The 13021-nt window shown below is 38.0% G+C and overlaps 3 protein-coding genes across 4 annotated transcripts in view; 2 read left to right on the top strand and 1 right to left on the bottom strand.

Annotated features, from left to right (window-relative positions):
- Nucleotides 1-452, top strand: part of LOC111617956 (DNA replication licensing factor mcm2-like) — a 47939-nt gene extending 47487 nt beyond the window's left edge. The window contains exon 18 of one of the 2 annotated variants that reach the window (XM_023359355.1): nt 45-452. In XM_023359355.1, coding sequence (XP_023215123.1) covers nt 45-155 — 111 coding nt within the window. In that variant the 3' untranslated portion in view covers nt 156-452. The remainder of the gene's footprint in view (nt 1-44) is intronic. The other variant, XM_023359354.1, reaches the window with a different exon arrangement.
- Nucleotides 453-1728: 1276 nt separating this feature from the next.
- LOC111617952 (zinc finger protein 595-like) lies at nt 1729-6986 on the top strand. Its single transcript, XM_023359350.1, has 4 exons — nt 1729-1806; nt 3034-3315; nt 4443-4637; nt 6537-6986. The coding sequence occupies exons 1-4, from the start codon at nt 1804-1806 to the stop codon at nt 6912-6914; spliced, it is 858 nt and encodes a 285-aa protein (XP_023215118.1). The 5' UTR covers nt 1729-1803; the 3' UTR covers nt 6915-6986.
- A 2236-nt stretch (nt 6987-9222) lies between these two features.
- On the bottom strand, nt 9223-11643 carry LOC111617984 (glutamate receptor ionotropic, delta-2-like). The gene is made up of 5 exons (XM_023359396.1): nt 11503-11643; nt 11206-11353; nt 10904-11133; nt 9512-9765; nt 9223-9451 (listed from the first exon to the last, which is right to left on the bottom strand). Exons 1-5 carry the CDS (start codon nt 11641-11643, stop codon nt 9223-9225), a joined length of 1002 nt encoding a protein of 333 aa, XP_023215164.1.
- Nucleotides 11644-13021: the final 1378 nt, after the last annotated feature.

Raw genomic sequence — 13021 nt, 5'->3', positions numbered from 1 at the left:
ACTTTGTACGAATGTTTACCTTAAAAATAAAACAATCTTTTCAGGCCAGGCAGGTGAACATCCACAATTTAAAACCGTTCTTCCAGAGTAACTTGTTCTCTTCTCACAACTACGTTCACGATTCCGGTAGAAAATTAATAGTCCAAAGTTTTTGATCGTAAACGGTATTTTTCTACGCGCGTGCTTTACCTGTAAGGTTTTAAATAATAAATATTCTATTTTTCAAATTGTTTTCGACCGGAAAGTCTTTCGTATTTTAATAAATTCCAGATTTCTTTCGGTTGTTGGTCTGGATTAATTGTAGAACGAGATGGGATTTAAGGGCGATGATTGTCTTACGTGGGGCGACTCTCCACCGGTGTGCCACATAATTGTTATTGACTACCCGATGTTGGAGATTCGTGGCATTTTAAGCCCTTTAGTGCATATTCGACGCCACGCTGGCTCTTCGGTATTCTACTAAAAGGCGGAGAATGGCCAATTTTCAGCAAAGTTTAGCATTACTGGCGAATAATTCTCCGTCGAATCAAAAATCTGTTGAAGTTAATGGACACGGAATTAGAAAAATTGAAAAAACAACAATTAATAACGGACGAAGACTTAAAAAAGTCAAAACAGAAGATAACGGAACATCGGAGTAAAAACACATAAGCAACCAGTTGTAGATGTGAAAAACTACATTTGTTATAATTTAGAAATATTTTTAAAAAATAAGCGAAATTCGGTTAATGTTACCTTAGGTTCCAAGATGGCGGCGCATCCGGTAATCTGGAATGGGAGCGTTAATTGGTATTCTCGATAGATGGCGGTATCTGATAAAAAGTGACGAAACACAAAAATCTGTGGAACATGACGTAAAATTTGATTTGCGTGAATATCTAAATATTTGATACGTCGTAGTAGCTGGATGTTTCGCGCGTAATTATGCAAATTAACTTAGGGCAGTCGTTTGCTAAAGTCTATCGTTGCGTGTTTAGTGTAGTATCTGCGCGTTGTTTCTACAATATTTTACTACAAAATTGAATATTTGGTAAATATAATTTATGTAAACAATAGACTTTGTATTTTATTTTAACATATAGTCGTAACTTTTCCTATTTTTTTATTTTTTAAATTTTGTTGCTAATTATGTTGTGAAGAGTTTTGTAGACATAGTAGAGCATGGATTATCCGACCCCCGTTTAACAAAAGAGAAATTGTAAATCATGATAAAATCTATATATTATTGTCGAGTACTCTTAATATATTGCATTGTTATAAATTTTGATTTTAGCACCGCGTTTTCGTAAACCCGCCGAAGCGGGACTCGAAGGTCCGAAACACAAAGCGTGTATGGTGAAATACCGGGCGAACAATAAAGATTGTCCGCTCGTTGCTCGTTTTCTCCGAATAAGTTTTCCTCAATTGTAGATACCGAACACCGGTACGATATATCCTATTAATAAGATCTGTCCTAGTAGAGACGTCTATATAACAAACTGTATGAAAAAGGGCATAAAGGCGTAAGAACTTGCGCGAAAAAAATAAACTGATCTTTTCCGTTTTACCTGGCTCGACCGCTGTTTCTAACGATCTAATATTAAGAATTTCTTAGGAAATATATTTATCGTATTTATGTACCGCGCTTAAATTTTTGGACAAAATTACGTCCAAACATCGATTTGCGAAAATTTATCGAAATTACAAGAATAATGGAAAAATAATAAGTAATTGTTGTAAAGACGACAACAAGTTCCATTGTACATTTTATTATTGTTTCCGAATTTGGCATTGGCGCACAATTTCTGCTCGTTCGTAGAATCCATGGTAAGTATCAAAACTATTACCGTATTACGTAAAACATTTTCGTTTCGTGTAAAGCTGCACTAATAAAAACAAAACCCGAAGAATGGGGTCGGTACGCTTATTAATAACCGTTTTATAATCATTTTTGAATGGTTCGCTCTTACGCATTCCTCGAATAGAATCGAGTGAATCGACGTTTATACTTTACTTGTAGTTTTAGTGTAGACCAGTGTTTTTCAACCTGTGGGTCGCGACCCCCAGGGGGTCCCAAAGCCTTACACGGGGGGTCGCGGGTGAAAGAAAAAGACAAGTGTTTGTAAGTCCTACACTACAATAAAAAAACTAGAATTTCAGTGAGAAGGCTGTACCTGTTTATTTTACAGTACAATTGGTTTTTCGATCTATATTTAAAGAAAGAAAATTAAATACCTAGTTTTTAAAATCACTGATATAGTTTTAATATGGTCCTGGGGGGGTCACCAGAATTTTTTAATCTGTAAAGAGGTCGAGTATTCAACAAGGTTGAAAAACACTGGTGTAGACGAATTTAGTTTGCGAACATTCGAGGAAAAACGGGATGCGTTTTGTATTACGAAAACACCATTAAGCATTACTCGATACATTTGTAAGGTGGCGATTGATTATAAAATAGTAGTAAGAATTTGATTCGCATATTTTGCCATTTATAAACCTCGACAGCTTTCGGTAACGATTTAACCCCTTCGCGAGCGTCTGACGTTGGTGTCCCATCACTAGTATCGAAACATGTACGTACAGTTCCATCGGACGTCCGACCGGGTTTGCGGTACAGATATCGACGAATTAAAAGGATATTTACGACTGTTATTATTATTTATGCGTTAGATTCTTTTTAAGCTTATTTTTTAAATTTTCTTCTAGCTTTAGTTCAAGTTTTACCATTTTCGTGGTTTCGTTACCTTGTCAAACATTAGCCTATATCACGATTTCGGTTCGTTCCGTTACGGATAAACCGTCCCCGCTGTTTATAAAACTGTACGTAACTTTAGCTCGCGTATAGGATGTTATAAGAGGACTCGATTCCAAGCTAAAACAATTGCACCTCGCGTCCCAAACTTGCATCGGGACGTTCATACGTCACTACACTCGGCAGATTTTATCGCGGAACCTAAATTTTTTTGGCTAGGCTTCCGCTTAACCCAAGTTGAAAATAAAATAATATCTTCTTAGTAAAATGTTTTTATTTTAAAGACGGCTTTTCTCGAACAGGGAGAAAAGAAACAACCAACTTGTAAACATTGTTTCGAGACATTCCGCGATAAATGGACGTTGGTTATTCACGAAAGAATTCACACCGGAGAAAAGCCATATTTGTGCGATCGTTGCGGTAAAACATTCGGTACATCGACGAACTTGAATCTACATACGAGGACACATTTACTGGAAGAGCCGTATAGCTGCGGATTCTGCGAATCGAGATTTAAAACGAGAAAAGATTTTAATAAACATATCCTCCACACCCATTCCCAGGAAGTGTCCTCTACATCTAAAGTAAGTATCGTAGAACAATTTTCTGTATTTTAACTGCATTTATGCCTGGAAAATGAAAACAAAACCCAATTTCTTTAATGTCTTATAATATTTATTATATTACTAGCTGCAAGGACCCGCTTCGCTGGGTTTTTATTTGTGGGCATAAAGTAACGATAGCGAAGATTAAGATAATTACATTATAGCCAATCTTACCCGTTTTCACAAAATGCAAGAATTAGGTCCACCGTTTCCAGACTAATCAGAGACCTGGTCCCGATTCTATTTCTGAACGTCTCCTGTTCACGTCCGGTCAAACGAACTATTTTCAACGTTTCTGGAACGTTTACAATCGTTCTATAATGGAACCAATATGCAATAACAAATTCGAATTTAAAACGGATCGAACATTTTTAAAATCGAAATAGAAAACCACTTTCAGCCCCATATCTCCCGCACCCTTATAGCTATCGAGACGCGAACCCCATAGTGCACGAATGGAGACTTAGGGCTACTGATTCATCTGATTCAGTACTGATGATGAATCAGTGAGTGAATGAGTGAGTCAGTCAGTCAGTCAGGACAAGCAATTTTATATATTTAGATTACACGTCCGGACTGACTAAATCATCGTTGCCCGGAGCAAAACGCCAAACCTAAAGAGGAGAAATATGGTACTGGGTTAGGGTACGTTACGAAAATGTACACTAAGAAGAGATTCTTGGAAATTCCCCCGCGGGAGGAGAGGGAGAGGATTAAGGCTTAAAAAGTCTCGGCCCCGAACGACGGTACCGTAAACGTGATTTACAAAGAGGTACCGAGGTAACCGAAACTCTATTTTTCCGTATTTATACTTTAGGAATTTTCGGATAACGTCATTTACGTTTCGAAATAAAAATTAAACTCGGATTTATCGTATCTCGGAATCCCATAATATTAGACACTCGAATTTAGGCGCATTAGCGGTCCATAGTTGGAAACAAACGAAAATCAGTAATTTTACCAAATTAGTAACAACTAATGATGGAGAATTTGGGTGAAGTACCGAGGGAAGGTTATTTCTATCAAATTGCCGGCGAAGTCGCGGGTAGCGGCTAGTATCTGATAAAATGAAAATATTTCGGACAAAAACCAGCTTCTCTTCCCAGAAAAGTGTTCCGGCGCGAGAAAAACGCAACTTCTGCGAGTTTTGCCATAAACATTTTTCGAACGAAAATGACCTTTTCGCGCATTTAATTCATTCCGAACGGCGAACTTCCCACCGGCAACAAATCTCCGGTAGAGAAAACGAGGAAAGAAAAGAAGAAATCGCCGGACAGAGCGAAGTTGCACCTACAGAAAAAGTAAGAATAAAAATTTATAAACTTTGAAATCTACAAGATAAAAAATGTGTCAAAATAATCAGATAAAAGTTTACTTAATACAGAAATTTTGTTTCTAAAATGTAGGTTTTCTTATATCTAAATTTCCGCCAAATTCTCAAATTCCACTTTTTAAAGCGCTTTCTATTGGCGGGGTCTTTCCTCCTCCTCGGAGATTATCGTAAAATATTCACCAAATATTATTTGCGCGAAAAGTGAAAAAACAAACACCGCCAACAATCGCGTAAACTAAAGAATAGTAATTGGGCCGCGATTTGAAAGAAAAATTGTAGACTATAAATTCCCACCGTCGTCCATTAATCTCGGGAACGGTATTAGATTAAAGAAATTCGAGAATAGATACGGAAACCTTAGGGGAAGGAGGCCTCGATTAACTGTACCAGAACTTCGGACGAAAAGCGAAAGTCGCGTTATTTCCATTCAAAAATCTTACCCCGAAAGGTGTTGGATAGACTCTATTGTTAAAGGAAAAGTATGGTGCGCGGGAGCGAGTCGCTACTAATTTCAGGCGGAGAGGATATATTTTAAATTAAATAAATTAGAAATACGATTAAAAATTGCGGCCCGGCAGGGGTTGCCATCAATTCGCGATAATTTTCGCTCGTTTATTCGCTCGTAGACGAATATTTCGTATATTTAAAGAAATAATTTCCCTTCCTCGTCCGGTATAGAAATAGTCGAGTGACGACGGGAAGGGACGAAACCCACACAATTTCCTTCCGTCCTTTATACCCGATAGAAAACAAATAACATAGATTATATTATATTAGGAAACGTCCGAGGGACGGTTAGACCCTGTACACACTACGCGTTTTTCAACGCGCGTTTTAAAGAACCAAGAGTTCTATGTAGCCGTACACACTCAAACGCCAAGCGCGCGTTTATAGATTTTTGTTAAAACGCGCGTTTTGCGGGCACTTTACGGGCGCTTTGAGATATATGTGCTGCCTTATAGCGACGATGGAGGAGCACACATAATCAATTACTTTCTCGTCCATTTCCAAACTGAGCCAGTGCTAAACGCCGAACTAACGCTCGTCGAACGCCGAGCTAACGCGCGTTAGCTCGGCGTTAAACGCGCGTTGAAAAACGCCTAGTGTGTACAGGGCCTTAAACGTATGATCGAATTGTTAACGGTAATAGTCGGACACCGAACGATTACCGTCACGAGTACAGTATTCTTTAGTGTTGGATTCTTTGCGGAAGTACTTGAACTCTACGCGAATTGTTCCTTTTCACTTTTATACTAAACACCGTTTACAAGCTGTTTTGACAATTTCAGATTGTAAATGAAATGATTTTTTAAATGGCGGTGACAGAACTTTCGTTTTCGATATATCCACGAGTTTCCCGAACGTATTTTTCGATCCTGTCACACCGGGGCGTATGTCGTGACGGCCATTAAGATACCGCGGGCCCGCCAGTGACCGAGCGGTTCCGTTCCCCCAACACCGGGAGTTCGGTGGGGGGTTGGCGCGTGGAGTTTTCCGGGTATCGACGTCTGTAACGCCCGAATAGGGGCCAGTTACTCCTTAAAACATATCCCGGAAGGCATTATTCCCCCGCGTAACGACCGTCATAAACGCGTACAACTACTGTTACGTGACAATTACGTCGCCCTTTACCACCGGGCGATATAGCCTAGAAGCCGATACCAGACGAGATGTCGCTAGTCGTTAGTGCGCCATTTTTAGCTTTTCATCGGCAACGCGCCCTATAAAATCAGTTCGGGTAGGTATTGAGCGAATATACCTACTAGCGCGCAGCTCCTTCGTAAAGTGTCTGTTTCGGTGAGGAGGGAACATTTTGCTTTTAATACGTAAATAGATAATTTGCAAATGTATCGAATATGTTTTTAAGACGTCCGAAGAAGGACTGGAAGAAGGAGAAAGCGTGGAATATTCTGTCACCGCATCCGATTGGAAAAGGGGCGAAGAATCGTTTCTATGCGACGAGTGCGGAATGCAATTTGCCAGTGAGTGGCAACTCGACCGAGACAAAAAGAATCATTTAGACGCGGCTGCCATGGAATACGAAGGCGCTAATTACGCTTTACCCCAATCGGACGAATATTTGAGAGAATTGTACAACACCAGGATTGTTCTTCCACCCGCGGATCTCCCCGTTTCGGGTATAACGGAAGAAGAGTCCCAAGCAACCGGGCCTGTTCAGTTTCCGGAAGAATCCGTGGAGGAAATGACTATAAAGGAAATAATCTTCAAATATTTCGACAAATAAACAAAGTTGCAAAAAATAAAAGTTTTAATATCTTCAAAATCCACTTTGTATAATAAGTGCCCCATATTTTCGTTTGCGAAAATAAAAATAAGATTTTACAAAGAAAGAACATTTTCTAAGTTTCTTTTTATCGATTCTCTTAATTGTTATAGGAACGACCTTTTGATATTTGAAGCCGATTTTTCCCAAAAATATGGCTGGAAACCGCCATATTTCTTGTTAGCGTATGTGTTCACTTTCGAATTGGACAAGCAAGCACGAATACACGTGCTAATGACGTCACATCCGGTTATCAGAATTAGCACTGCTAACTCAGAAGTAAACGCACCCTATGACTCACATAATTGGTAGTCTCGAGTTAGACTCTTCGAGCGAACTCGAAAGGCGAGCGGAAATACGTCGTACTCACTCGGTCGCGTGTGTCGTTAAGCACGATGGGATTATTTACAATGCATCTGGGTTTGCGACTATAATGAATCGACCAATCAACTTAACTGTAACAAGTTGTAAACAAATCAACGTGAATTAGTTTACACGTGCTACAGTTAAAAGTTGTCTTATAGCAATATAGTACGCAGAAACAAAATGAAAACGTCCAATGTTTTATTTTAAAAAATAAGCGAAGAACAAAAAGAAATATTAGTAACATACGTAGAAAATAAGAAAATGAACAGTGGAAAATTCGACAATAAATTTACAAGAAAAAGACAATTCCCTTTGTGGAGAGAATTAGTTGAAAAATTAATTGCGTGTGTTGGAGCTAAAAAATCCGTTATGTAATGTAAATGTACAGTATTTTAATTTAATCCTTTCTTCATATAGTTTTCTTCCTCGATCTATTTCTTAAACTGTTTTGTCTATTAAGATTATTTATTAATCAGAACTTAACACTTCTGATTAATAAATAATCTTAACGTTGTGTCTACGCTTTTAATAATTTATACATATAATTTACTATCATTTTAATACTCTTTTTCGATTAATTAGATACTTTTTATTTTTGAAAAATTTGCTGTATAATTTTATCAAATTCCCTATAGGTTAATATCAAATTAACCTATCTCGCGTTGAAATTTTTCTCCGTTGCGTGTCGCTTCGCATTTCTCTCTCACTTCTCGCGGCTCTTATTGTATTTGATACTGTCCGGACGACGGTCGCTAGTATAGATTTCGTTCTGTCGCTATTAATTTGTAATTTTACAACCGACCGTAACTGTGGAAGTACAAAATCTCAAAGTTCTTTCCACCGGGCATATTTGGAAGTAAGAAAAAAATTGAACACTAAATAAGGAACCGGACTGGATTTTAATACCCAAATTTTTAAGGTACGAATACTTTAGCATGGTCGATATTCGTGGCTTTAACAATTTTTCTTATTTAAAATTTAAATCAAATGTTTTCTGGGTATAACGGCCGTTCTTTGACTTTTCAGCGAGAAGCTGTTATAATTTAAACGAGACAGAAAGCTGTTTCTAATATTTATGTTATATCGTGTAATTTAATCTGAAGTTAGAAATATGTCTGAAAATCTACCTACCTATATATGGAATCTACCAATACCAGTTTTGGCCAAAGGTGCCCTCGACGTCATTCTTCCGAGATGTTTGCCGAGCGCTTCGAACCCGCGGTGGTAAACGTCATTTCTGTTGTCGCTGCCGCTTTAGGGTTCTCCGGAATTATGTTTCTTTTCGTTTACGAGAAAGACAAGACAGCCAACGCGCGTTTAATTTAAAAGGGAACATTTTAAAGATTTTTTAAGCCGAGTTTAATCATTTTTACAAATTAAAAACTAACGCGTAACGTTACTATATCGAGTGCCACGCTCCTAATAGAATTATATCGGGAAAACATTTTTGAGAAATAAAAATTTTGAAAATTGGTTATTTCGCATTTAAATTATTTATTATATAACTGGCTGACGACGTGCAAACGTACATTCGTTTAAAAGCCATAGAATATACACGCAACGTACAGAACTTTCCCGAAATGTATTTGTTTGGAATGAGAAATATCGATATGACAATTGTATTCGGCTGGATGGCCGAGAGGGCGAGGTGGCACCCTACCGCTACGGGTCGGAAAATCCCCAGAAATTTTTCGGGGGTGGTCCGTTCGGATATGTCGGGACCTAGCCCAACCCGTAATGGGCCCGCTAAAAGAAGCGCTCTTAGTGCCCACGGGGCGGAAAGAGCAAATCGATTTGAATTATTTAATTATCTTCACCGTAGTTTTCTTCCTTTGTGTTCGAACTTTAACCGACGTTCGCGTGGTTTAAAGAAGAGAAAGACTCGGAAATTAAGTGTTGTGCTTTAAGAAGAGATTGTCGAAACGGAGTTACGGACTGGCCACTGTCTGCGAATTATTAACTCCAAAATCAAAGCGATAATAGATACAGCGTATCCGATTCCCAACAAAAGAAAAGCGGCTAGAAAATTCTCCACCGTCAAAGGTCGAATTTCTTTAGTTTTCTCTTCGACCGAATCGGCAATTCTTTTTTTTCTTGACTGCAGCAATCCGCCGGCGGCCAGAGTCGAAATTCTGAATAGAAATGAAATTTTATAATTGTAGAAAAATGGGAAAATAATGAGAAATACTTACGTTCTGTCAATATATTTTCTGTAAGGGAATCTCTTATTAATTCCGTACGAAACGGGAATTTCTGCCAGAGAATCGACGGAAGTCACCCAGTGTCCTTTTTCGGGCTGAATGACTCCTTTATAATAAAGTACGGTAGTGATGTAGGCGAAGTGTCCTTTTTGCAGCTTTGCCACTACTTTTGTAGGATTGTCCACGACGTTATCTTTTGAAGTAACGTCTTCTAATAAGATCTTCGTGAATTCGAATCCTGATTCCTACGAATAATTTAACCACTTAAAACGGTTCGAATTATACAATTTAATTAATCTCTACATTTTTGTCTTAATTTATAACTATTGATTATTTATAGTTGTTGGCATATACATTTTATTATTACGCTTGGTGTCGCGATAGTTTTAATATTTTATTTTATTTATTGCTTTTAGTTTCTTTCTCCGCCATTTAGCATCGTTTAACCCTTCCTCCTGTATTTTAAACAGCGGCGCCTTCTGACGGTTGTTATAACGAAAGTTTTTTTCTGAATAAGTTTAGTGTATACTTCTCTCGCTCTCGGGTTACGGACCCTGCCAAACGCCAACGTCGGTTAACTCGAACCTTGTCAAAAATATTCCCTTTTTAAAACTGAAGCGCGCTTGTAAGTTAAGCCTAATGTCTCGGTGTGTACGGTGTAAAAACGACTCTACGCGACTGACGGCGCTGCTACGGAGAGACTCGCCATTATAAAGTTAAACGACGACGATTATCAGCTATTTCTCTGTCGGTTGATAATACTTAATACTTTCGTCCTTTTATTTATACATATAAAAAAATTGTTTTTATATAAAAAGTTTTATTTATACATATAAAAAACATTGCATAAAAATAAAAATTGTTTCTCAATTTTTGTTTTCTTACCATTCACCCAAGAATAATGATAATTAGATTTACTTTGTAAAAATGATAATGTTTTTCACGAGTTGAAAAACTCTTGTAACAAAAATTCCTGTATAAGGCGCCATTAAAACGTTCCCGTCCGTGTTCGGAAGTTAACCAGAATAAATGTTTCGCTCTTTCTTTGGGAAACGGATGGATCGAATGTTGGATTTAGTTCTATTTAATACTTTCGCACGGGCACACATTTGTCTTCGACAATTACAATTAAAGGTCGACAGAAGCAGTCAACAAATAAATAAAACGAATCTTAAAATGCAAAAATTTACGCTACTTTCTGTAACGTTATCAACTGTTTTAAGTCGTCAATTTTGTTTTTCACGTTAATATATATTTCGATAAAATTCACAAGTCTGTAAAAGGACAAAATGGAACTTGGCTCAAATTTTGTTTAATTGTAATTGTACGCGAATTCCGGGAGACTCGAATGTTTAGTTAGTACCCTATTAATTAATCACTTACATTTAGCATTTTATACATGGTGTCGTCGGCAGATATTCCGCAAGAATAAATTCCTCTCTTCACCAATTCGGCCAATTCCAAGAACGTGGTGGGAACGGATTGGCTAGACGGAGCGGTCAAGTACGACATCAAAATCCCGCTGTAACTAGACACCATAATCAACGTCGAAAGTAACCAAATTCCCACGGATAATCTCGACGGAAATCGACGTATAGGATTCATATTAACCGCTGTAAAAAGTAACTTATAAAAGATTACCCGAGTTATCTTACGGAAAGTCCGTGATAAAGGCGTGACTTTACCTTGTCTGTTCAGCACCACGAAAAGAAACCAAAACGTCTTTTGGAAAGTCCAATGTTCTCTAATTCCGTCTCTTTTCAAGTTGTAATTAATTATTTTTGTCACAAAGAATCCTGCCGAAACGATTGTGGTCAAAATTGCCAGCCAAACCTGGAAATAGACAGAACGAACTACTGTATTACCACAAACACGCGAGAAATAATCCGATACATTTCCAGGCTAATCGTGTTTCTTAATGTTAAATAGTTTTGCATCCTTAATATTCTAGTTACGAACATTCAAATAAATAAAATTCTTACCTGCAAAGAGAAAGGTCTTAAAATCGCATTCCAATTCAATTTGGATTCGATTCTATTTACGACGAATTTTATTGGAACGATGCGGACGGGGGAGGAGAAATCCACCAGAAGAGAGGAACTATAAGTCACCGGACCGGGCATTAATATGACGTCTCCTTCCTATTTACGTGTAAAATATCGAATAAATAGACATTCGCGAGAGGCAGTTATTATTTCGTGACGGTCGCGACTCGACCCGTCGGAGGACTCGTTCGTATTTAGCTCTTCCGTTCTTCCACGTCTTTAGATTAGGAAATTCGGTCTAATCGTTGTCCTTCTCGATTCTAAGTCCCCGGACGGTAATAAAGTACACATTAGTAACTTGTACGTTCTTTAGTAATAGATTTTGGTAGATTATCGCGTTTATATTTTGGTAGCGACTGGATTAAGTGGCAAACTAGAAGCTACTTTTCCAGAAGTCTACGCTACGCTATTCCGTAGTCTATCCGACAACGAAATAGGCTACATTTAAACAACGTAAAATATTTATGTATTTCCGAGACCGTGTCTTCCTTTATTTGTTTTTTTCTTTATTTTACATCATCTTTATTAATCTACATTAGCTCGGCTAGTGGAAGATTAATAAAGATGATGTAAAATGCCTCGTGTCTATTAATGCACCTAGTGGTGAAGAAAAAAACAACGTAAAATATATTTGTTCGATACTTCTCTCGTCTCTGGAAATGTGACGCCGGAGAACAGCACGCGACGTTTATTTCTGCTATACGTACCGTACCGATCGTAAAGTCGGAGGTTTAACTCGGATTTCGCCATACGAAATATCAAACTGTTTACAAATAAACCCAAAGCGGGTCAGGCGAGTAATTTTCTAGGAAGTAGTTGATCGCCCGGCTACCTGATGGATTATACAGACTTTTCCGGATTTTCTTATCGCGTCTTCCATCTTAGTAGGGAGCCCTTCGGCAGTGTCGCCTTGTCTTGTTCTAACAATTCAATAAGTTATATTCTGCAGATGCAAACAATTTCCGAGCGCGGAATAGAAGTTTTAAGCCCAAAAGGAACAATTCGGCATTTCCATACGTTCCTAGGAATAAGACGTATGGAAATGCTTAATAACTGCGCTTTTTGTCAAAGGTTTTTGTAATTTTGCACGGAGATTTCCTTATTTGGGGATCGATGCCGCTAAATTTTGACGGTTAGTGGTCGACGAGTGAGGAAATAGACGGGGGTGGGTTGTCGTATTTCGAGTAAGTTCGGACTGAACGACGATTTTACCGGTTATTAGTATTTTAAAAGTTTAAAAAATAAACCAATTTCTCCCCTGGAAATTAATCTTTTTGCCATTTTATAATAGTTAAAAACATAAAAAGTTTATTTTAATAAAATATCGTAACGGATGGTGTCGCAGGCGATTTTAAATGTTGCCGGGTAAGTTAAGCGACTCGTTGGATCTTTTAGATAAGTATTTCGTTGTTGACACTTTAACTTTAAAACTGTAATTTCGTATCGCGCCAAAGCG

Source organism: Centruroides sculpturatus, unplaced genomic scaffold (genome assembly GCF_000671375.1).
Source record: "Centruroides sculpturatus isolate CEXI.00-Female unplaced genomic scaffold, Cexi_2.0 scaffold218, whole genome shotgun sequence".
In the NCBI taxonomy this organism is placed as follows: Eukaryota; Metazoa; Arthropoda; class Arachnida; order Scorpiones; family Buthidae; genus Centruroides; species Centruroides sculpturatus.
This window is presented reverse-complemented; position numbering and strand designations above follow the sequence as displayed.

Bases quoted from the DNA above. Each gene is read 5' to 3' on its own strand.
- LOC111617952 (XM_023359350.1), top strand. The intron at 3,316-4,442 runs GTAAGTATCGTA...TTCTCTTCCCAG, and splicing joins AAGTGTCCTCTACATCTAAA to AAAAGTGTTCCGGCGCGAGA. The intron at 4,638-6,536 runs GTAAGAATAAAA...TATGTTTTTAAG, and splicing joins AAGTTGCACCTACAGAAAAA to ACGTCCGAAGAAGGACTGGA.
- LOC111617984 (XM_023359396.1), bottom strand. From the start codon at position 11,643: ATGCCCGGTCCGGTGACTTATAGTTCCTCTCTTCTGGTGGATTTCTCC. The intron at 11,354-11,502 runs GTAAGAATTTTA...GTCTATTTCCAG, and splicing joins TAAGACCTTTCTCTTTGCAG to GTTTGGCTGGCAATTTTGAC. The intron at 11,134-11,205 runs GTAAAGTCACGC...TACTTTTTACAG, and splicing joins CGTGGTGCTGAACAGACAAG to CGGTTAATATGAATCCTATA.